The 24,254-nt window shown below is 43.0% G+C and overlaps 1 protein-coding gene across 1 annotated transcript in view; it reads right to left on the bottom strand.

Moving 5' to 3' along the window:
- Positions 1–24,254, bottom strand: part of THBS4 (thrombospondin 4) — a gene marked incomplete at its 5' end in the record, with an annotated part of 49,878 nt that overhangs the window by 10,323 nt on the left and 15,301 nt on the right. Inside the window, 12 exons of the mRNA XM_082835132.1 lie at positions 183–301; positions 1,612–1,771; positions 2,078–2,185; positions 3,105–3,209; positions 6,261–6,413; positions 14,156–14,224; positions 15,849–15,986; positions 17,398–17,600; positions 17,821–17,872; positions 18,209–18,291; positions 18,681–18,789; positions 22,173–22,420. Coding sequence (XP_082691258.1) covers positions 183–301; positions 1,612–1,771; positions 2,078–2,185; positions 3,105–3,209; positions 6,261–6,413; positions 14,156–14,224; positions 15,849–15,986; positions 17,398–17,600; positions 17,821–17,872; positions 18,209–18,291; positions 18,681–18,789; positions 22,173–22,420 — 1,547 coding nt within the window. The remainder of the gene's footprint in view (positions 1–182; positions 302–1,611; positions 1,772–2,077; positions 2,186–3,104; positions 3,210–6,260; positions 6,414–14,155; positions 14,225–15,848; positions 15,987–17,397; positions 17,601–17,820; positions 17,873–18,208; positions 18,292–18,680; positions 18,790–22,172; positions 22,421–24,254) is intronic.

The following is a 24,254-nucleotide window of genomic DNA, read 5'->3' on the forward strand; positions in this document are numbered from 1 at the left end:
ATGTTCTTCCCATCACCTCCAGGCTTAAGTATACAATTTCACCACCTCTGCTGTTAGGTATAAGGCAACAGCAAAGAACTGGGCTGGCGGGCTCGGCTGGGTTCTTCCAGACACGTGTCTTACGCGAGTCTCTGCATTGGGCAGTTCAGCCTAGAGTTTGGATGCCCCTGGATCCTGCTAACCTGGTTAGGGTTGCTGACATCAGGACAGCTGTCACAGGCATCCCCCACGCCATCACCATCTCTGTCCTGTTGATCACGGTTGGGAACTTTCTGGCAGTTGTCCAGGATGTTTTTTATTCCTGTGAGAAAGGAATGCTTCCCTGAGTCAGGTGAACATCACAGAAAGGTCTGGAGCACAGACTTCCAGGTGCTGTAGAGATCAGGCCAGCACATGGCACACAGTAGGTAATGTCTGCCTGGGCCATCCTCAGAGAGCCATACCTTTTCCAGCAGTTACCTGGAGGTAATGTCGAAGGATGGATTCTGGGAGACTTAAAAGAAGAATGACCTGAGGCATTTATCCACTGAGTTAGAATCTGTTGAAGATATCAAGGGCTATCACTGCAACCAGATGAGGGGGTCATGAGGGCTAGGTGGGCCGACCCTGGAGAGGGAGGACCTCACGGGTGTGTGAGCTATGACAAGGGCCCCGGGGCTCAGGCAGTGGTGTGCTGGAGTCAGGCCAGTCATACCCATTGCTCCCCAGCTTCCCGTTCAATCATGTCATCTCCTCTTGGTACCTTGGAACCAGTGATGGTGGGAGTGGTATTTACATAATGGAAACTGGCAAATGCTACAACTCGGTGCGTTGTTTGTTTGTTTCGCTGAGCGGGTTTACCATCAGTCAGGCTTATAGAAGGTGGGATCGTGTTTTAGAGACATGGGAATAGTCTGGAGTGCCGGGTGTGTGTTGGTTAGTGGTGGGTGTGGTGTATTTCTAAAAGGAAATTCCTTCAAGGTCCTGTGTTGTGATGCGTTTTTCAGAAACTATCGGATCCAGCCTATACTTTGATGATAGTCACCTATATGTTCCGGAAGCTATACAGGAACAAACGTCCTCCCTCACGGCCTGTGAGGCTCCAGAGTTGTGCTCCAGAGGTGCTATTCACACAGACCACAATACGAGGCCCCTTCAGTGGCCCCTGGAGCTGGGTGATGTAGCCGCCCTGCCTGACAGCTCTTGCTAGGCTCCTGGGAAATGCCCGAGTCTCTGCAGGAGGAGCCTGACCCAGGGCTGCAGCCCATGACCCTGCTCAGCCCCTCTACCTCAATCCTCCACTTCCAGGACCCTTATGCATGAGAAGGATGGTGGGGAGGGAGGAAAGCTGCAGTCTGGGAAGACAGATGCTCTACGAAGTCACATCCCTGACAAGACACTGCTCGAAGGGATTCCTACAAAGTTTCTGGCAATGATGTAGAGTTCCCAGAACACCAGGGTTCTTCTTCCACAGAAACAAGTGGGCCTTGGGGCCACCAGGCACAGGCCATGTGGAACCCCCTGGAGCGGAAAGGCCCTCAGAGTCAGTCATTCTATTCCTGCTCCTAAGAGAGAACAAGGGGAAAAAGGACAAATGAGTCCCAAGTAAAAGACTAAGCAAGACACACCCACCATCTCCATCCATGTCGTCATCGCAGGCATCTCCTTTTCCATCCCCGTCAGTGTCCTTCTGGTCATTATTTAGGACATTCCGGCAGTTATCACAGGCATCCCCAAACATATCTTTGTCACTGTTCCTCTGGTCCACATTGTGAGTCAGGACACAGTTGTCCTAAAGGATCAAAAGACCGACATTAACTCTGACTTTTACTGAATCCCCACTGTGTGCCTGGTCCTGCGGTGGATGCCAGCCAACCTTCCCCCGACTGGCATGAGATGTCGCAACTCAGGAGGCCCAAGTTCATCAGTTTTATAAACATTTCATAATCTTAGAATAAAAAACTGCAGTGCCATGGGAACGCAGGCATGGAAACAGACAATCGGGATGATTAATATAAATAGTTGACTTCACGGCCTTTCTTCCACCATCCCTGGTACGTGGCAATTCATAGGCCCTCCCAGCAGAGCAGGTACTTACCTGCTCATTCAGGATCCCATCTCCATCAGCATCCTCGTCACAAGCATCTCCAAGGCCATCTCCGTCTGCATCCTCTTGGCCGGAATTTGGCACATACTTGCAGTTGTCCTAAGTTGGAGAAACACAGCTCAGAGACACATCTACATTTGTATTTTTTCAGCTTTATTGAGGTATAACTGACAAATAAAATTGCAAGACAGTTAAAGTGTATAATGTGACGATTTGATATACGTTGATATTTTGAAGGGATTCCCCCATTGAGTTAATTAACATATGCATCACCTCACATGTTTATCTCCCCATTTTTTTGGCTGAGAACATTTAAGCTCCACACTCTTAGCAAATTTCAACTATACAGTACAGTGTTATCAACTATAGTCACCATGTTATACATTAGATCCTCAGATCTTATTCACCTCATGGCAGAAAGTTTGCACCCTTTCATCAACTTCTCCCCATTTCCCCCATCCCCATCTCCATCTGTCTTAAGTCAAAAACTATTTCTGCCTGTACCTGTCTGGCTTTTTTTTTTTAAATAAATTTATTTATTTTTGGCTGCGTTGGGTCTTCATTGCTGCGTGCTTTCTCTAGTTGTGGTGAGCGGGGGCTACTCTTTGTTGCGGAGTAGGGCTCTGGGCACACGGGCTCACGGGCTTCAGTAGTTGTGGCACGTGGGCTCAGCAGTTGTGGCTCACGGGCTCTAGAGTGCAGGCTCAGTAGTTGTGGTGCACGGGCTTAGTTGCTCCACGGCATGCGGGATCTTCCCAGACTAGGGCTCGAACCTGTGTCTCCGCCTGTATTGGCAGGCGGATTCTTAACCACTGTGCCACCAGGGAAGTCCCTACCTGTCTGGCTTTATTGTTGATGGCTGTTTTGCTACATTTGAGATGCAGCTACTTCAAAAATACAGTTTTAAATGGAAGCCACAGAACCTCTGCCCCATATAAGATGTGGCTTTGGAAAGCCACAGAGTGAGTGTGCGTGCATGCGCGTGTGCGTGTTTTTTTCTCCTGCTCGACCCCCTTACCTTTTTGCAGTTGCTGGCAGAGCACAGCAATTCTTCGTCAGGGTAGCTGTCAATGTCCACGTCCTTTCCGCAGATGTAGCCGTCACCAGCCCAGCCAACCCCACACTGTGAAGGAAAAACCCGTCAGGAGTCCAGGAGCTGAGCCTGGTGGGAGGCCAGGGTCCGACAGGGGCCTCTGCTCCTGTGTGTGCATCCCCAGAGGGAGGGCCAGAAAGCTTTGTTCGCGGGATTTTAAAACTAGTAAACTGTGTTTTGAATAGTCTAATGCTTCAAAATTCAAAAAGTACAAAGGGAGAGTGAAAACCCCTTCCTGCTCTTGCACCTTGGCTCAGGAATCAAGGCAATCTGCTCTCATGAATACTTTCAGAGACATGCTGGGCAGAGATCAGCAAACACACATACGTTCTTTTTCTCTTTTTGTCGTTCAGCACAATTGGTAGCACACATATAAACACTGCTCTGTACCTTGAATTTTTAAAAAATTAACATTATATCTTAGAGCTCTTTTCATATTACCACACGTAGATTAGTGTCTTCCTTTTTAATGGGCACAGAGATAACATACATAAAGTGGAATGCATGCACCTCAATGAATTCAACCAGTCCCCTGTGGTCGGTGTCAAGTCGTTAAAACCTTTTTCTGTCGCAGACAATGCTGCCACCAAGAATTTGAGGACATTTATCATTCTGCACCTGTACTGGCTTCTTAGCATGAAATTCTTGGTTCAAAGGGTATTTGTACTTTTGAATTATCGTCAAAATGTTCTCCATATGATTATCCAGTTTCTTCTCCCAGTGGAAATGAATGCATACAAGGGTGGAGCGGCCGCTGTGGCACCTTCCTTAGCATTCTGGAGCCACAGTCGTATCTCTGAATCTAATGGTCTTCTAGATCAATTTCCACCACAGCAGGAACCTTCCAAAGTGCTTTACCTCCACTCATATCTTTTAACAGGTGAAGATTCCCACAGGTGTAGTGCTGGGTCTGCATGTTCTCTACGTTTCTGGAAAAGTCTACCCAAGTTCTGTGCCACCACCAGCTGCTGAGAGCAAGCCTTCATTGTCAGCAGAAGAGGCATTAAAATAACAGTTATTCCATACCGGACTCTATAAGCATTATCTCCAGTCCTTACAATGATGCTGCAAGGTCATCACTATCCCATTTTACAAAAGAGCCGACTCAGCTCAGAGTGGCTAAGTCCCTTGCCCAAGGTCTCAGAGCTGGGACTTGAACTCAAGACTGTCCCAGTTCAATGTTTTCTGCCACAGGTATTTGGTTGACATGCACTTTGAGTTCTCCCTCTGATATTCCATATAGTTGGCCTGGCTAAAGGATGAATGATAAACCCAAGAGAAAGGAAATCCTTCTATAAGAGGTGTCCTGGGTATGAGGTGGTACCTGGGAGCTCAGCTCAGGAGCAGGATAGGTGCCCGAGGAGGGGCAGGCAGAACTGCAGAAGGAACAGGAGACAAGGGGGCCTGGAAAACGACAGGGAACCAGCAAGGCAGGGGCAGGTAAGAGCCGGGGGAACAGGGCCAAGGAAAAAGAAACTTTACATGAGTAAATGTTAAATTTCCTGCCCTCATTCATCAAAATAACGTGATTTAAGACCAGTGACTTCCTAAGCTGCAGGCTGGCTGTTCTTAATCACGTGCACCCCGCTTCTGCAACCAGAGATGTGGAAGGCAGAATCCAAAGACACCCCTCCCCGTAACTGCCCCTATTTCTGTTCAATTGCTTCAGCAGGGCCTTCAGAGGGCCTGGAGAGCTCAGCCGTGGGGTATGGTCCTTGACTCATTTTAATGAAGAAAAGATTTCCTCTAGGAACAAGGTTGTTTTTAATGAGCCATTTTCTGGCAGATTAAATTATTTTAGTAGTCACACCAAGTGTATTAATCCTTTACCATCTGTCATTGTGCCTTGCCACAAATTCAAAAACACATTAAGGGAGAAAAACACAAAACACATGAAGAGCCTCATCACCCACCATCCCGGGGGAATCGTTAATTTGTTCACAGAAAATGAGGATTTAAACATAGATATAAGCTTGCCTCTCAATGGGAATAAACATGCCCCATCAACAGGAATTAGAGGAACTGTTGATTTTTTTCTCCCCCTTGAACCCAGCCCATTCCTTCATCAGTATCTTGTTACAAATGATCTGTGTTGATGGAGAGAGCTGGTGCCATTACAGTTATTTCTCTAACTTAGTTTTGATTCTTCTCATTTTTCCTATTTGAAAGTGATATGCCCATTGTAGAAAATTCTGAGAACACGAAGGTTAAGGGAGTCTGAGTTTGAGGTATAAAGAAGAGAGAAAAAGTCTCCCAGGATCCATCCTGCCGCTCAGGGTGATCGCCATGAACCTATGAGCCCCCAACTCTAAAGGGCCTGGCTCCCTGGGGAGGTGAGTGGCTGAAGACGGCTGATTGAGCAGCACCTAGAATCCCCCAGGACTCCAGGGCAGGATGGATGGCAGGCATGAACCTCATTCCTCGCCAAGGGCCCACTACACACCTGCCTGGTGGGAGACCCTTGCAAGGCTGCAACTGCCCTGCCCTCTACCCACCTCCTCCTCCCCAGGCCGGCTCCCGGGTGGGGAACCGCATGGGAAGGAGAGTGAGCACCCACTGAGCTACTCCTGAACCCGGCCGAGGTGGACACAGAGAACAGAGGGTGCTGCGGAAGATGGGAGGTTTCCTCCCAGGGTTTATAAGAGCAGCCCACCACCCCTCCACTGTGGCTCACCTCCTGGAGTATGAGGCCAGATTTTGAAACTGGATGCCCTCAGGGTGAGGACAGTAAGGAAGGGCAGCAGTCGGAAGGGAGGGAAGGAGGCTCCTTCCGCTCCGGCTGCTCACTTCTTGGGCCTTCCAGAGGGGGTGGCTGGGAGCTGGGGTCCACCACCGAGGTGCCCAAGGGGATGGTGCCGACCCACGGCCAAGAGGGAGAGAAAGAGGGTGGCTGATGGTCAGGTGGACTTCAGATTGCTCCCCACAAACTCAGCTGACTCTGTTATTACTACATCCTTTGTTTACTTTGATGGAATTGTTTTCATTCTTGAGTACTTTTATCCTGAAGCAAGTAGAAACCGGAGAGGCATGGTGTTTCAAATGGAAGGGGGAAAATGATAAAAAAAGTAGCAAACAACTTACCACGCATGTCACATCCCCCTGCCTCTCTTCAATGCACTGTGCGTTCACGCTGCAAGGGTTCAGTTCTGGATTCCTGCAGTTTCTTTCCATTTTGCATCCCCTCGACTGATCACCAATGTACCCTGGTTTACAAGGCCCACAGCGATAAGATCCCTGTGAGGAGCAGAGCAAGACGGTGAGCCAGGGCCTCAGACCTGTGAGCAAAGGTACGGCGCTTGTGTCTATTTTTACATGTACTCGATGATGCCAGGATGAAGCGAGCCCCATGCCTGCCTCTGCTTATGTGTATGTCTTCTAACACTGTGTGAGTATTGGGGGAGACACTACCAGACTGGAAGCCACAGCAGGCCACGGAGACATGAAGGAACACAATCGAAGGGAGAAGGCTGGCCAGTGAGCCACTTTGACTTGCCGGCTCCACTGTGGAGGGCAAGGAGGAAAGGGCTGAAAACTCCAGTGAAGTCCTGGGAGGTGGAGTGAGAAAATTTACTCTGGGGACAAAGAACACGGTTTGGTAAAAAAGCAAATGAGAAAATTGTTTTTAATGTTCATTTGGCTTTTTTTTTTTAACAGTCAAGTGACAAAGGAACAGAGAAATGTCGGCCTTGCGCTGAGAATTCTTGATGAGGTGGAGTGCTTTGAAAGAAACCTGGCAAGTGAGCTGTCAGCTCCATTGCGGTGGCGCTTCCGGGACAAGCTTGACTGCTTTTTTTTTCTTTTTTACTGAGATAGACTTTACATATCATGAAAGACATCCACATAAACTACACAATTCAATGATTTTGCTCACTCACAACCCCTGACTCACTGAATCCAAAAGATGCTTTCCAAGTATTATTATTTTATTTTGCCCACACTGCAGGGCTTGTGGGATCTTAGTTCCCCAACCAGGGATTGAGCTCAGGCCCTGGGAGAATCCTAACCACTGGACCGCCAGGGCATTCTCTCCAATGATCTTTCTTGATCTGTCAGCCTCATTGGAAGACTCCCTTTGGTCAGTTCTTTCCTTTTCTTTGTTTCTCTGCTCGTTTTCCTTTGCCTACTCCTTCATTTTTGAGGTTTTCTAGAGCTCTATTTTGTAGACAGTTCCACTGTCTACTTTTCCTCTCCCTGAGTGATTTTAGTTATTACCTTCATGTCAGTGTCTCCCAAATCCATTTCCGCAGACTAGCTTTGTCCTGGTAAAAAGCTAAGAAGCTAAAAAGCTAGTAAGTCCCAGTATATTCCTAGGCAGCATTGTGGATAAGAACAGGGCTCTGCAGCCAGACTGGATGTCTTATGAGATGTGTGGCCTTTGCCTAATTATTTAACTTTCCTGTGCCTCAGTTTCTTCAACTGTAAAATGGGGATAATAATAGTGCCTATTGACAGGTTTGTTGTAAGGATTAAAATAAGTGACTTGATATTTATAAAATGCTTTGACATATAAGGAAGCTAGGAACCTAGAGATTAAAAACCTTTCCCAGGAACATACAGTAAATGAGAAGCAGTCATACCTGGAGCCAATAGTTCCTTCATTGACAGTCTACTGTGCTACACCTATCACCTTGGAAAGAGTCAACAGGAACTTTCAGGAATAAAAGCCAAATCTGATTAGTTAAAATTTCAACCCAAATGGAATATTATTCAGCCATAAAAAGAAATGAAATTGAGCTATTTGTAATGAGGTGGATAGACCTAGAGTCTGTCATACAGAGTGAAGTAAGTCAGAAAGAGAAAGACAAATACCATATGCTAACACATATATATGGAATTTAAGAAAAAAAAATGTTATGAAGAACCTAGGGGTAAGACAGGAATAAAGACACAAACCTACTAGAGAACAGACTTGAGGATATGGGGAGGGGGAAGGGTGAGCTGTGACAAAGCGAGAGAGGCATGGACATATATACACTACAAAACGTAAGGTAGATAGCTAGTGGGAAGCAGCCACATAGCACAGGGAGATCAGCTCGGTGCTTTGTGACGGCCTGGAGGGGTGGGATAGGGAGGGTGGGAGGGAGGGAGACGCAAGAGGGAAGAGATATGGGAACATATGTATATGTATAACTGATTCACTTTGTTATAAAGCAGAAACTAACACACCATTGTAAAGCAATTATACCCCAATAAAGATGTTAAAAAAAAAATTCAACCCACTAAGCGTTAGGCATTTTAATTAAATACAAATGACTTTCGAGAAGTCCTATGAAAATAATGAATACCATTTGGGAATTGTGTTGTCACGAGTAAAATGCATATTTTGGAATACTGAACTATTAATACAAATTAAAAAGCTCTTCCTATTTAAAAAATACTAGAATGATAATATTTTATTCAATAAACATTAATTCAAAAGCCCAACACTGATCAGGAAACTTGCATAAGCCTCTGAGATAGCTTCATCCACCAGAGGGCAGACAGCAGAAGCAAGAAGAACTACAATCCTGCAGCTTGTGGAACAAAAACCACATTCACAGAAAGATAGACAAGATGAAAAGGCAGAGGGCTATGTACCAAATGAAGGAACAAGATAAAACCCCAGAAAAACAACTAAATGAAGTGGAGATAGGCAACCTTCCAGAAAAAGAATTCAGAATAATAATAGTGAAGATGATCCAAGACCTCGGGAAAAGAATGGAGGCAAAGATCGAGAAGATGCAAGAAATGTTTAACAAAGACCTAGAAGAATTAAAGAACAAACAAACAGAGATGAACAATACAATAACTGAAATGAAAACTACACTAGACGGAATCAATAGCAGAGTAACCAAGGCAGAAGAACAGACAAGTGACCTGTAAGACAGAATGGTGGAATTCACTGCTGTGGAACAGAAGAAAGAAAAAAGAATGAAAAGAAATGAAGACAACTTCTGGGAGGTTGAAGAGACCTCTGGGACAACATTAAATGCAACAACATTCACATTATAGGGGTCCCAGAAGGAGAAGAGAGAGAGAAAGGACCAGAGAAAATATTTGAAGAGATTATAGTCGAAAACTTCCCTAACATGGGAAAGGAAATAGCCACCCAAGTCCAGGAAGCGCAGAGAGTCCAATACAGGATAAACCCAAGGAGAAACACACTGAGACATATAGTAATCAAATTGGCAAAAATTAAAGACAAAGAAAAATTATTAAAAGCAGCAAGAGAAAAACAACAAATAACACACAAGGGAACTCCCATAGGTTAACAGCTGATTTCTCAGCAGAAACTCTACAAGCCAGAAGGGAGTGGCATGATATACTTAAAGTGATGAAAGGGAAGAACCTACAACCAAGATTACTCTACCCAGCAAGGATCTCATTCAGATTTGAAGGAGAAATCAAAAGCTTTACAGACAAGCAAAAGCTAAGAGAATTGAGTGCCACCAAACCAGCTCTACAACAAACGCTAAAGGAACTTCTCTAAGTGGGAAACACAAAAGAAGAAAAGGACCTACAAAAACAAACCCAAAACAATTAAGAAAATGGTCACAGGAACATATATATTGATAACTACCCTAAACGTGAATGGATTAAACGCTCCAACCAAAAGACACAGGCTTTCCGAACGGATACAAAAACAAGACCCATCTATATGCTGTCTACAAGAGACCCACTTCAGACCTAGGGACACATTCAGACTGAAAGTGAGGGCATGGAAAAAGATATTCCATGCAAATGGAAATCAAAAGAAAGCTGGAGTAGCAATACTCATATCAGATAAAATAGACTTTAAAATAAACAATGTTACAAGAGACAAGGAAGGACACTACATAATGATCAGGGGATCAATCCAAGAAGAAGATATAACAATTATAAATATACATGCACCCAGCATAGGAGCACCTCAATACATAAGGCAACTGCTAACAGCTATAAAAGAAGAAATCGACAATAACACAATAATAGTGGGACGTTAACACCTCACTTACACCAATGGACAGATCATCCAAAATGAAAATAAATAAGGAAACACAAGCTTTAAATGACACAATAGACCAGATAGATTTAATTGATATTTATAGGACATTCCATCCCCAAACAGCAGATTACACTTTCTTCTCAAGTGCGCATGGAACATTCTCCAGGATAGATCACATCTTGGGTCACAAATCAAGCCTCAGTAAACTTAAGAAAATTGAAATCATATCAAGCATCTTTTCTGACCACAACATTATGAGATTAGAAATCATTACAGGGGAAAAAATGTAAAAACCACAAAAACATGGAGGCTAAACAATATGTTACTAAATAACCAAGAGATCACTGAAGATCAAAGAGGAAATCAAAAAACACCTAGAGACAAATGACAATGAAAATACGACGATCCAAAACCTATGGGATGCAGCAAAAGCAGTTCTAAGAGGGAAGTTTATGGCTATACAAGCCTACCTCAAGAGGGAAGTTTATGGCTATACAAGCCTACCTCAAGAAACAAGAAAAATCTCAAATAAACAATCTAACCTTACACCTAAAGGAACTAGAGAAAGAAGAACAAACAAAACCCAAAGTTAGCAGAAGGACAGAAATCATAAAGATCAGATCAGAAATAAATGAAAATGAAGGAAATGATAGCAAAGATCAATAAAACTAAAAGCTGGTTCTTTGAGAAGATAAACAAAACTGATAAACCATTAGCCAGACTCATCAAGAAAAAGAGGGAGAGGACTCAAATCAGTAAAATTAGAAATGAAAAAGAAGAGTTACAACAGACACCGCAGAAACACAAAGCATCCTAAGAGACTACTACAAGCAACTGTATGCCAATAAAATGGACAATCTGGAAGAAATGGACACATTCGTAGAAAGGTATAACCTTCCAAGACTGAACCAGGAAGAAACAGAAAATATGAATTGACCAATCACAAGCAATGAAATTGAAACTGTGATTAAAAATCTTCCAACAAACAAAGGTCCAGGACCAGATGGCTTCACAGGTGAATTCTATCAAACATTTAGAGAAGAGCTAAACCCATCCTTCTCAAACTCTTCCAAAAAATTGCTGAGGAAGGAACACTCCCAAACTCATTCTGTGAGGCCACCATCACACAAAACCAGACATATCAAAACCAGACAAAGATACTACAAAGAAAGAAAATTACAGACCAATATCACTAATGAATATAGATGCAAAAATCCTCAACAAAATACTAGCAAACAGAATCCAACAACACATTAAAAGGATCATACCCCATGACCAAGTGGGATTTATCCCAGGGATGCAAGGATTCTTCAATATACGCAAATCAATCAATGTGATAGAGCATATTAACAAACTGAAGAATAAAAACCATATGATCATCTCAATAGATGCAGAAAAAGCTTATGACAAAATTCAACACCCATTTATGATAAAAACTCTCCAGAAAGTGGGCATAGAGGGAACCTACCTCAACATAATAAAGGCCACATATGACAAACCCACAGCAAACATCATTCTCAATAGTGGAAAAACTGAAAGCACTTCCTCTAAGATCAGGAAAAAGACAAGGATGTCCACTCTTGCCACTATTATTCAACATAGTTTTGGAAGTCCTAGCCACAGCAATCAGAGAAGAAAAAGAAATAAAAGGAATCCAAATTGGAAAAGAAGAAGTAAAACTGTCACTGTTTGCAGATGACATGATACTATACATAGAGAATCCTAAAGATGCCACCAGAAAACTACTAGAGCTAATCAATGAATTTGGTAAAGTTGCCGGATACAAAATTAATGCACAGAAATCTCTTGCATTCCTATACACTAATGATGAAAAATCTGAAAGAGAAATTAAGGAAACACTCCCATTTACCATTGCAACAAAAAGAATAAAATACCTAGGAATAAACCTACCTAGGGAGACAAAACACCTGTATGCAGAAAACTATAAGACACTGATGAAAGAAATTAAAGAAGAAACCAACAGATGGATACACCATGTTCTTGGAGTGGAAGAATCAATATTGTGAAAATGACTATACTACCCAAAGCAATCTACAGATTCAATGCAATTCCTATCAAATTACCAATGGTCTTTTTTACAGAACTAGAACAAAAAATCTTAAAATTTGTACGGAGACAAAAATGACCCCAAATAGCCAAAGCAGTCTTGAGGGAAAAAAACGGAGCTGGAGGAATCAGACTCCCTGACTTCAGAGTATACTACAAAGCTACAGTAATCAAGACAATATGGTACTGGCACAATAACAGAAACATAGATCAATGGAACAAGATAGAAAGTCCAGAGATAAAGGCACGCACCTATGGTCAACTAATCTATGACAAAGGAGGCAAGGATATACAACGGAGAAAAGAGAGTCTCTTCAGTAAGTGCTGCTGGGAAAACTGGACAGCTACATGTAAAAGAATGACATTAGAACACTCCCCAACACCATACACAAAAATAAACTCAAAATGGATTAGAGATCTAAATGTAAGACTGGACACTATAAAACTCTTAGAGGAAAACATAGGAAGAACACTCTTTGACATAAATCACAGCAAGATCTTTTTTGATCCACCTCCTAGAGTAATGGAAATAAAAACAAAAATAAACAAATGGGAACTAATGAAACTTAAAAGCTTTTGCACAGCAAAGGAAACCATAAACAAGACGAAAAGACAACCCTCAGAATGACAGAAAATATTTGCAAACGAATCAATGGACAAAGGATTAATCTCCAAAATATATAAACAGCTCATGCAGCTCAATATGAAAAAAACAAACAACCCAATCCAAAAATGGAAAGAAGAGCTAAATAGACATTTCTCCAAAGAAGACATACAGATGGCCAAGAAGCACATGAAAAGCTGCTCAACATCACTAATTATTAGAGAAATGCAAATCAAAACTACAATGAGGTATCACCTCACACCAGTTAGAATGGGCATCATCAGAAAATCTACAAACAACAAATGCTGGAGAGGGTGTGGAGAAAAGGGAACCCTCTTGCACTGTTGGTGGGAATGTAAATTGATACAGCCATTATGGAGAACAGTATGGAGGTTCCTTAAAAAACTAAAAATAGAATTTTTTAGTTTTTAGTGGGATACAGCAATCCCACTACTGGGCATATACCCAGAGAAAACCGTAATTCCAAAAGACACATGCACCCCAATGTTCATAGCAGCACTGTTTACAATAGCCAGGTCATGGAAACAACCTAAATGCCCATTGACAGACGAATGGATAAAGATGTGGCACACATATACAATGGAATATTACTCAGCCATAGAAAGGAACGAAATTGGGTCATTTGTTTGAGACGTGGATGGACCTGCAGACTGTCATACAGAGTGAAGTAAGTCAGAAAGATAAACACAAATATCGTATATTAATGCATGTATGTGGAACCTAGAAAAGTGGTACAGATGAACTGGTTTGCAGGGCAGAAATAGAGACACAGATGTAGAGAAGAAACGTATGGACACCAAGGGGGGAAAGCCATGGCAGGGGGTGGTGGTGGTGTGATGAATTGGGAGATTGGAATTGACATGTATACACTGATGTGTATAAAAGTGATGACTAATGAGAACTGCTGTATAAAAAAAAAGAAAAAACCCCAAAGCCCATCACTGCAACTTTGAGAGAAGATAAAGAACAAATTTGGCATTTATAAAATTATTATTATTATTAATTTTTTGGCCATGCCACACAGCTTGCGGGATCTTAGTTCCTCGACCAGGGATTGAACCCCAGCCCTCGTCAGTGACAGCGCAGAGTCCTAACCACTGGACCACAAGGAAATTCCCATATAAAATCATTCTTATATAGAAAATTACTTATAAATTACTCTTACATTAAAAACTGTTTTTCAGCACAAATTTTATCCTCACTTGCAAGTCAAATATATTATGCCCATATGTTCTCCATGTGTTTTGGGGTTATGATTTATGTACACATACTTGTTTTAATAACTAGTCTTCGATAACAAGAGCCATGAAAAATACTCACCAAAGTGTTAACACAGATAGAATTGAGAACACACGCTCCACTTCGACACTCATCGATGTCAGTGCAGACCTAGTGCAGAGAAGTTTAAAGGGACACTGTTTAAGTAGAAAGACAAATACATTTTGCTTTGTTTTGACATCTTTGTGTGAAGCAAGGACGTGCAATTGCAGGTAGGCTGGTGATCAGAGTATATCCTTAGTGGCCCTGCTTTTGCTTGAGGGTGTCCCACTTGCCCTGAGTTTTGGAGTCTCTTCACAAAGTGATATTAGCCAGGGTCCTGGGGATTTTACTGCTCTAGGGCTGGTTTTGATGTCAATTTTGGGGCTCCTGTTTCTGCATTCTATGTGTAACATAGGTTTGGAGCTCATGACTATGTGTCTTACGAGCTTGGAGCTTTGATTTGTTGTGGGCAACTGTCATTTCTGTCAACCATGTCCCAAAGCTGACATCAAGCTTCCTGTTGATTTTTGGGGCCTAAGAAAGTTTTCTCATCTCCTTGTAATAAGTAGGGTAGCTCTCTAAGGCTTCTGGTTTTCTTCAGGGGTATTAGGTCTTTCTAAAGGTTCAAGACTACATCTGCTATACCCACACAGTGCTTGAACCCCAGTTTCCCACTTGGAGGACCTAAAACCATCTCCCACCTCCCATGAACTGCTGTGACATCAGTTTCCACCCACAGCTCTGACTCTGAGTTCCCTCTTTGTTTCTCGAACCTGCACATTTCCTCTTATTTCTTTTGATATTGGTCATGCATTAAAATTTGTTGTTTAATTTTAGCAAGTTGGTTCCCTTTGACCTGAGTTCATTCTGCCATATTCTGGAAATCCACTGGAAGGGCTCCTTCCTAGCTTACATAAAGCACCTTCTGTTTCTTTTTGTCTATTTTCCTTAGCTTAGTCTTGGCGATTCTGTCTTTAGAGAAGAGGAAGAAAAACTTAGGTCATTACTCCAATGGCTTGTCATTCGTGTGTGTCGAGCTTGGCTCCTTTTTCTAGTCTAAAAAATGATGCCCTCTAGAATCCTTTGATAGGCTGCTAGGAAATAATGAACCTCTGCCCTTCTTTAAAGCTAATAATTTCCATAAGGTAGTAAACTATATTTATAGACCAACCATTTTTAGGGGCTGAAAACATCAAAAAGAATTTCACGGTCAGTCAGTTAAACAATGGTCAGGATATAGTAGAACATTTGGAAATAAACGGAGACTGTCACAAAGTGCTTGAGTGCTCTACAGCAATTTACGGCTTATATAAGAAGAAAGGCAGGTTTCCTCAGGGGATTATTTCTACTCTTGAAATCCTCTCATCTCTAAAACAGCTTCTGATCAGCAACAATGACTCTATGAAAGTGACCTAATTTTTCAAAGCTTTTGTTTCCCCAGTTCTTAAGTTATTTGGTGGGACAAAATGTTCAAAAGGCTACCAACAAAATAAGGCTGAAACATGTCACATATCCAGGATTACCCCCTTCACTGCTTTCCTAGTGCTACTCGATTATCCCAGCTGACTAGCTTCCTCCTCACTAGCCTTGATGAAATGAGTTGGAAAACTTCCTAATGTGCCCGCAGTGCATGAGGACATTCTGCACACCCTTGGCCGCTCCGGGAGGTAAAGGGTTATATGGAAAGAGGTGGGAACCAACCAAAGGTTTTCTGTTGGTAATTAGAGACTAAAAGGCCACAACTTCAGCCCACCTGCTTGTTTGTCTTGGCAAAATTGATCCCAACACCCTGCACCGTGGACCCTGTGAAGCCCACCGGGCAGGTGTCACATCTGAAGCCAGGAGCCAAGTTCACACAGCGCACGCCTGGGTAGCAGGGATGGTATTTGCACTAGAGAGAAAGAAAAATTCACTCTTTAGCCGCATGGAAAAAACACGCTCAAACTTCCATTCATCTATTTGTGCAGACTTGGGGATTCATTTAACTATCATTTTTTGGTGCTCGACATGATCAAAGGCAATAAAGGCTTCCAATTTCATAGTTACTCACAGAATCCCTGACCCACACGGTCTGGAGGTTTCCTTGTAGTGGACTTTTGCTATATTATAGAATCACGCACAGCCGAGTGGAAAGAGTCCTTAATGTTAACCAGTCTACCTCCCAGCGCAAATTCCCTGATATTCTAACTTGGAGTTTTAAAACCTCTGTGAGAGGACAGTGCTCCTGGACCACTTGTCAGCTAGCTATCAGTTGAGTCCAAAGGAACCAACTACTCAAAGAAAAAGACCTTGAGAAGACAAAACCAGGGCAGTTGTTGTTTCTTGAGTAAGATGTGATTCATCAGGGTCTGTGCCTGCCTTTGTGCCCTACCAAGTCCATGACTGTTCCTAGGCTCTCACAGTCTAGGAGGTTCATTCTGATTTTGTTTTGTTTCGTTTTTAACCAGTTCAACTAATGTAAAAAACATGACCACTTCCTGCCCTTTCAAAAGGAGGAAAATTCCAGCTCACAGATAAAAACCAGATGCAGTTCTGTGAAACATGTGCAGATGTTCTTCCAGTGGAGGGATGACTAAAGACCATCTTAATTGCTTACTACCTGGGGAGGTCATCAGCTACCACAAGCCTGCAGGATGCATGTGTGTGAAAGCTCCTTCCAGCCTTCCTCTGGCCAAAGGCACATGGGGGCAGCCTTGCTACCCACTGCGAACACTGTCTTGGGACTGGACCAGTGGCTGGCTAACGATGGTCCTTCAGAGGCTTTGCCAGCTGGCCAAACAGCCCGTATTTGCTGTATGTCCTTCTGGCTCCCTCTCTGGGCACTTTTGGTTACTCACAGATAATGGGGCCTCTTCAAAAGGTCTTATTGGTTTGAGATTCCTGTCTGCTCCTCTGTTTTAGGAAGCCTGAAGCAATCAGTTGCAACCCCTGAAATATACTCTTACCCAGATCTTCCCCCTCCCATGTTTGCAAATGTGTGGAAAAATCACAACTGTCACAGAGACTGCTTAAGAGAAAGAATCAATGTTAGAGTTGAAGGCTGAAATCTCAGCATTGTAGTAACACAAACTGGAAGAGGGGGAACCCTGGAGGGGAGACGCAATGATCACGGCCACAACTGCGTGTCATGCCTCCTCCTTCCCACCATCACAGATCTCTAAGGATTCCCGAGGGAGTACTTTTTATGTAGCCTGGAGGACAACCCAAGTCATCCCTTAGTCATCAACATGGCTTCTTTTCCCATAAGCTGTCGGATGTACAAGATACTGAGGGAGCCCCATCCTATCTAGTTGAACTTTTACCTCATCAACGTCAGAACAGGTGATCCCATTTCCTGTGTAGCCCTCAGGGCAGGGCCCACAATGAAAGCCATCTCTGGTGTTGGTACATCGGACGCCACGGAAACACGGGTTGGAATCGCACCGGCGCACTGGGGGTATCAGGGATGCTGGGAGCACGGGGGGCACCACGGTGTTGGGGGTTGGAGACTGAAAGCTGAGAGGACCTAGAGGAAAACCATCATCCACAGGCTTATAAACCACCGAGAAAACAGAGCTCATACAGAATCAAGTTTAGCTTCGCAGTGAACTTCTTTTTCCTTCCCTCTGCCTCTGTGCCAAACCTCCAGAAACCAGCGCCAGTGGAGCCTCACCCACCCAGGCCCATCATCAGTTGGCATTTGCTGGTCCAACTCAGAATGCACCAGTTACTAGAAAAGCACTTACCGCAAGCCTGGCATTCAGCTATGGTGTTTCGCAAAAATGATGTTTCCTTGACCTTTAGAAATGGGAAGGGAGGAAAAAAAAGATGGAAAAGGAGTTCCTGATGTATAATCCAGGAGTGAAAGAATCCATGAGTAGCAAACTATTAAGCAGTACTTAAAGGAGTGTTAAAGGAGCTCTTGGTAGTTCCCACTCTGCATGGAGCCCTGGTGTGTTTAGCACAGGCTGGTCCCCCATTTTCAGAGCCCCGGGGCAGCGGGCTGCACGGGGCCACTTGGGCTCAGGCTCCAGGTCCCCTCCCTGCCTCTGCAGGCCTGCAGATCCATTATCTCCAACACAGAGCTTCTCTGATAAGACTGGGCCTTCTCTGATGGTATGTCCTACTTGTTACCTGCTGTCTCAGAAGATCCTTCACCTCTCCCAGTAGCTGGTTTAGTTGTGACATCTGCCCCAAGAACTGCCGATTGAAGTCTCCTGTAGGAACAGCAGAAGATAAGGCGCATTCAGTCAGTGACAGCTATTTCTACAGTGACTCAAAAACAAATGATTTCCCAGAGACCATCAAGACAAAGAACCTAAGATACAGGAATTTAGTTTAGGGTCAAACTCATTTAATTCATCTACAACATAATGATAATGATGCCACTGGGCTGGTTACACCAAACTCCTATGAATTATACTAATAAAAGTGCAATGAAAACATTCCTTGCCCTGGACTTGGCACAAGAGCCTCATCTCTGTAGGTACATGATCCTGTAGGGCTGCTCTGCCCACAGCCCACCTTTCTGGGATGGGACCCAGTCCAGCCGGGGGCCTGGGGGTTTGTGTTGATGGAGGTGTGCAAACTGCCCAAGAGCCCACACCTGTGCTTGTGGCAGCCAGCGGCTCGCTCTGCTGCAGGAAGCAGTCTTGCAGGCTGGCCACCTGGAACAGCGAGCCTCTCACCGCCAACTTCAGCTCTTCCAAGGAGTCCTGGAAGAAATCGGATTCACACCATACATTGCTGATGTCATTCAAAAGCCAGTGAGCTTGCAGACGCACACGATTTTCATAACACAGTAGGCCTGAATACTTGGACTCTGACACTTTCCATAATTTTGTGGGTTTGCATTTTTTCCTGAAGCCTGCCAGCCCTGTCCTTTTGACTGAAGCAAATATGGAAGAAACCAGTAGCTTAGGAGAGTGCTGGAGTCCAGCATGGTCTGAGAGCTCATGAAGGTGACTAGGAGAAGAGAAAAGGCAGTTTTCCTTCATGGTAAACAAGCTCTTTTGTGGCAGGAGCCTCTGAAGAGTTGTCTGTTTATGGAGTTTAGACTGTAATGAATAAGACATTGACCCCAATTTGAAACACTATTGTTCTTAGGGTGCCTTGGATCCAGGTTTTAGCAAAGTCTCTGGTTTCCTTGGATTATGAAGATGAATAAACCGTATATTCTTTTGTGTGTGTGTATATTCTTTTTCTTTCTTTTTTATTGGGGTATAGTTGATTTACAATGTTGTGTTAGTTTCTGCTGTACAGCGAAGTGAATCAGCTATACGTATACATATACACCCTCTTTTTTTGGATTTCCTTCCCATTTAGGTCACCACAGAGCACTGAGTTCCTTGTGCTATACAGCAGGTTCTCATTAGTTATGTATTTTATACATATTAGTGTATATATGTCAATCCCTATCTCCCAATTCATCCCACCCCGCCTTTCCCCTTTTGGTGTCCATACATTTTTTCTCTACATCTGTGTCTATTTCTGCCTTGCAAACAGGTTCATCTGTACCATTTTCCTAGATTCCACATATATATGTTAATATACGATATTTGTTTTTCTCTTTCTGACTTACTTCACTCTGTATGACACTCTCTAGGTCCATCCAGGTCTCTACAAATGACCCAGTTTCGTTCCTTTTTATGGCTGAGTTATATTCCATTGTATATACGTACCACATATTCTTTATCTGTTCCTCTGTTGATGGATATTTAGGTTGCTTCCATGACCTGACTATTGTAAATAGAGCTGCAATAAATACTGGGGTGCATGTGTCTTTTTGAATTATGGTTTTCTCAGGGTATATGCCCAGTAGTGGGATTGCTGGGTCATAGGGTAGTTCTATTTTTAGTTTTTTAAGGAACCTCCGTACTGTTCTCCATAGTGGCTGTACCAATTTACATTCCCACCAACAGTACAAGAGAGTTCCCTTTTCTCCACACCCTCTCCAGCGTTTATTATTTGTAGACCTTTTGATGATGGCCATTCTGACCGGTGTGAGGCGATACCTCATTGTGATTTTTATTTACATTTCTTTAATAATTAGTGATATTAAACTGTATATTCTGTGATGTATATTTTCATATATTTTCACACTACTGGTTTATATCCATCATTCATTGTTAGTCATAGTCAATTTTCTCACCCCTTAATTTTGTAGCTTTTACTGTACTCATTACTTTATATATGTATGATAGAAAATGTTTATGTTAACTGTGGCAACATAAAGTCATCATTCTTATTTTAGAAATGAGCATGCTAAGGATTTTCAGAGGGACTCTGCTTTTTCATTTAGCTAAGTTAAGATGTATGCGACACGTGCTACATAATAGGTATTTTGTTGGAATCAGGCCATAAGCTCTATGGAGGCAGAGCCATGACTGTTTGGCCTAATGCCTAGAACGTGCCTACTGACTGACTAATTGACTGACTGACTGACTGAGAAGGTGACTATGAAGACAGAGCACTGTGGTCCTTGTTGATAGTCTAAGGAGGTAAAACTTTTGGACAAAATTCCAAAAAATTCCATCTGTTTCTGATGACCTTGGTTTTTAGAAATGGACTTATTTGGTGGAGACTAATTTCTGAAATGTCAGTGACACAATTTCTGACTGTCATTCTGACTATTTGGGCTACCCTGGGGATTCAGAAATAAAGTTTGGCATATCTCTCCATTAATGTTTTTCTCTCTCTATAAATCTACACTAAATATATATACAACTCTTTCTCCCTCTCTCTACACTTGGATTTTAGCTTTCTTGAAACTTCTGCTTGAAAATGCTTCCTATGTTTGAAGCACAAATTCTAGTCTGATTCATAGTTTTTACATTATTATCTAAAACTCCTCAGCATTCCTAGTTACAATGGAAATTACTGTTTACACCCTGCTTCTTTACACAAAGGGCTCAGAATAACTTGGTAAGAGCACATATAGTTTAGTTAAAGCATAAAATAATGAAATAGAAGTGGAAAATAGTGATTGCAATATATAAAACAATGGGCCACAGTGGATGAACGTAGTTACTGATTTTGGGATTGACTTCCGTATCAGATGAAATTCTGGAACGATGAGCAGTTATAGTAATAATTGGAAAAGACAAAGAATACTACTAGTTATTTATAGGAAACAAAGTATTTCCTAGCACAAAATTCTTTTTTTTAAATAAATTTATTTTTTTTTTATATTTATTTTTGGTTGCATCGGGTCTTCATTGCTGCACGCGGGCTTTTCTCTAGTTGCGGTGAGCAGGGCCTACTCTTCGTTGTGGTGCATGGGCTTTTCATTGTGGTGGCTTCTCTTGTTGTGGAGCACGGGCTCTAGGAGCACAGGCTTCAGTGGTTGTGGCACGTGGGCTCAGTAGTTGTGGCACATGGGATCTTCCTGGGCCAGGGCTCGAACCCACGTCTCCTGCATTGGCAGGCAGATTCTTAACCACTGTGCCACCAGGGAAGTCCCCCTAGCGCAAAATTCTAAGAGAAGCATATGTGGCAATTTCTAGAGTAGGTGCAATGATATGATGGAAAAAAATACCATCAACAGGGCATAAAACGGAAGACAGAAGTGATGTGATTTGTAAGGCCTCATGGAATTAAGTTGGCAATAAGGGTCTTTTTGTTAGGGATGCTCTAGTGAGACCTGTGAAAAATGTTGTTCCTGGTGCTTGGCAATTTCCAATCATTCTTTTTTACTTTCATTAAAAATATAATAACGTTATAGAAAGATTACAAGTAGATCATCCTATTGCCCTAAGAAAGTTAAAAAATTTTTGCTATTCTTTTTGCTATTCCTTTCCTGCTTTACAATTATATTGCCAAAGTCTCCACTTATCATCTAAAAGAGCAGCTCTCAATTTTGACTTCACATTAGAATCAGTATTTTAAAAAATACTGATGCTGAGGCACCACCGCTATAGATTCTGATTTAACTTGTCTGGAGGGTGGGCCCTCTAGCAGTCGGTTTTTAAGTTCCACGGGTGTTTCTAACATGCAGCCAAAATTAGACCCACTCTTGACCTCAGCCCACTCTTCTGCATTCAGCAGAAGCTTCAGAAACTCATCTTTCCAGTCTGGAGAATGGTTTGTGGGTTCTTACCTGTGCCTTCCTCTGGAAAGTCCTCAATTCAACAGCCTCAGGACTCTGGGCGAGGCCAGAAAAGGCTCTGGGGAGATTGTGAATGGAATCCACTTGCGAGCAGTCCACGTAGAGCTCTACGGAGCCAGCTCCCCGGTGCAGATTGTTCAGTCTCAGGAGGACCCTGTGCCGCCTGCCGTCAGCCAGCTGCAGGTTGTTGAAAACCACCAAATGAATCTTCCCATCATTCTTCAGGTAACGCAGGATGGCTAGAACCAAGCACGGGTCAGTGAATAATGAGATAAAGGGAAAGGGCGTGATTCTGTGCTGCACAGCCTCCAGGTGACAATGGCAAGGCTGGGTCATTGGAAAGACGCAAGTAAGTCAGCACCATAAATTTTCAACATTCTGTGTGCCAGGCATTTTTCTAGGCATTGGCCACCACTCTGTTGCTAAGAATGTTTTGTGCTCATGAAGAGAGACGATAAGTAGTAAATTTGAAAATAAACAGAATCATTTCAGATAATGATGAGTACAGTGAGCAAGTAGAACCCATCAAAAGTCAAGTAACATCCAAGTAAGCTCCTGAGGGCATGACTTCACTAATTCGCAAACATCTACTGAGCACTACTACAGGGCTGGGTGCTGCCCTTCGTTGCTGTAAACACTTAATTTCTCCTCACTGCAACCCTATGAAACTGGAATGACTACAGGTGAGGAAAGGGAAGCTCAGAGAAGCGAAGGAACTTGCACAAGGACACAGTACGTGACAGGACTAGAATTTGAAACTGAGTGCGGTTTATTCCATGACAAAAAGAATGCTAGGCCTGGATAGGCCTTCGTAAGGACTTCATGGGAGATCCAGTACCTTACACAAAAAGACATTCCCAGTATTACGTTGAGTGAAAAAAAGGTTATGAGTCAGTACAGGTTCATTCCGAAAAAACTATGTAGGTATGTACATAGACTTATATACACATATACGGAAAATTAGAAGGAAATATTAATACGGTCATTGCTGGACGACGTGTTTTTTTCCTTTTCTTCATTTTCATTGCCTGATTTTTCTACAAGAAACATGCATTACTTATGTAATACAAAAAAGTAAGAGAAAAAAATGAATTCCACACATAAACCCAGAGTGTGCTACAGTCAGTCTATATGATTCATAACAAGTAACTGGGACCATCTTTCCTCAGATACCTCTTCTGTGAAGTGTAAATGCCAACTTGGTGCTGCCCCATGGAGTAGCCAGCCAGGAATATCTGTTTATGTTGCAACTCTGCCAGAAAAAATAATCCCTACTATGAAATTTTAAAGATGTTTTTGAAGACTTCCTCCAAATACATTAGACTTTCTAGGTTGACTTCCCCACCCTTCTAAACCCTGATTAGATTCGCTTTCCCATTTGACCATGGCTGCAGGGGGCCAGTTGGCATCAGGGTCTGTGGTATAGACAGATGCCCTGAGGAGTCAGGAGATCTTCTTTCGTGCCCACGTGGTCGCTGCCACTTGCTTACCGAGAGAGAAGAATTAGTAAGACCTGACAGAACAGACTGGCTAGAAGGCCTTTCTATGGCTGTAGTACATTACTACGTTTCCTGAAGCAAAGTATTGTTAAGACTTAAGTAAATGTGGTATGAGGAGAAAGAAAACAGACATGAGTAGAAATTCTTGAGGTATTTTAAACATGGGATACAACAGAGTTTTTTTTACCCCTTTATTTAATATTGTTGAGAATTTTTTTTTTTTTTTTTCCCAGTACGCGGGCCTCTCACTGTTGTGGCCTCTCCCGTTGCGGAGCACAGGCTCCAGACGCGCAGGCTCAGTGGCCATGGCTCACGGGCCCAGCTGCTCCGCGGCATGTGGGATCTTCCCGGACCGGGGCACGAACGCATGTCCCCTGCATCGGCAGGCGGAGTCTTAACCACTGCGCCACCAGGGAAGCCCATGTTGAGAATTTATAATAGTAACAGCATGGCTGGAAATTGGAGGCATAAGGTACACAAAAGAGGGGGAAAATGAACCCAAATATATGCAGTAATTCAATATCTTAAGACGTCTATTTCTTTACTTTTTTGAATAGTTTTGCAAATCCCTGGT

Source organism: Leucopleurus acutus (assembly GCF_964270905.1).
Source record: "Leucopleurus acutus genome assembly, chromosome: 3".
NCBI lineage: Eukaryota > Metazoa > Chordata > Mammalia > Artiodactyla > Delphinidae > Leucopleurus > Leucopleurus acutus.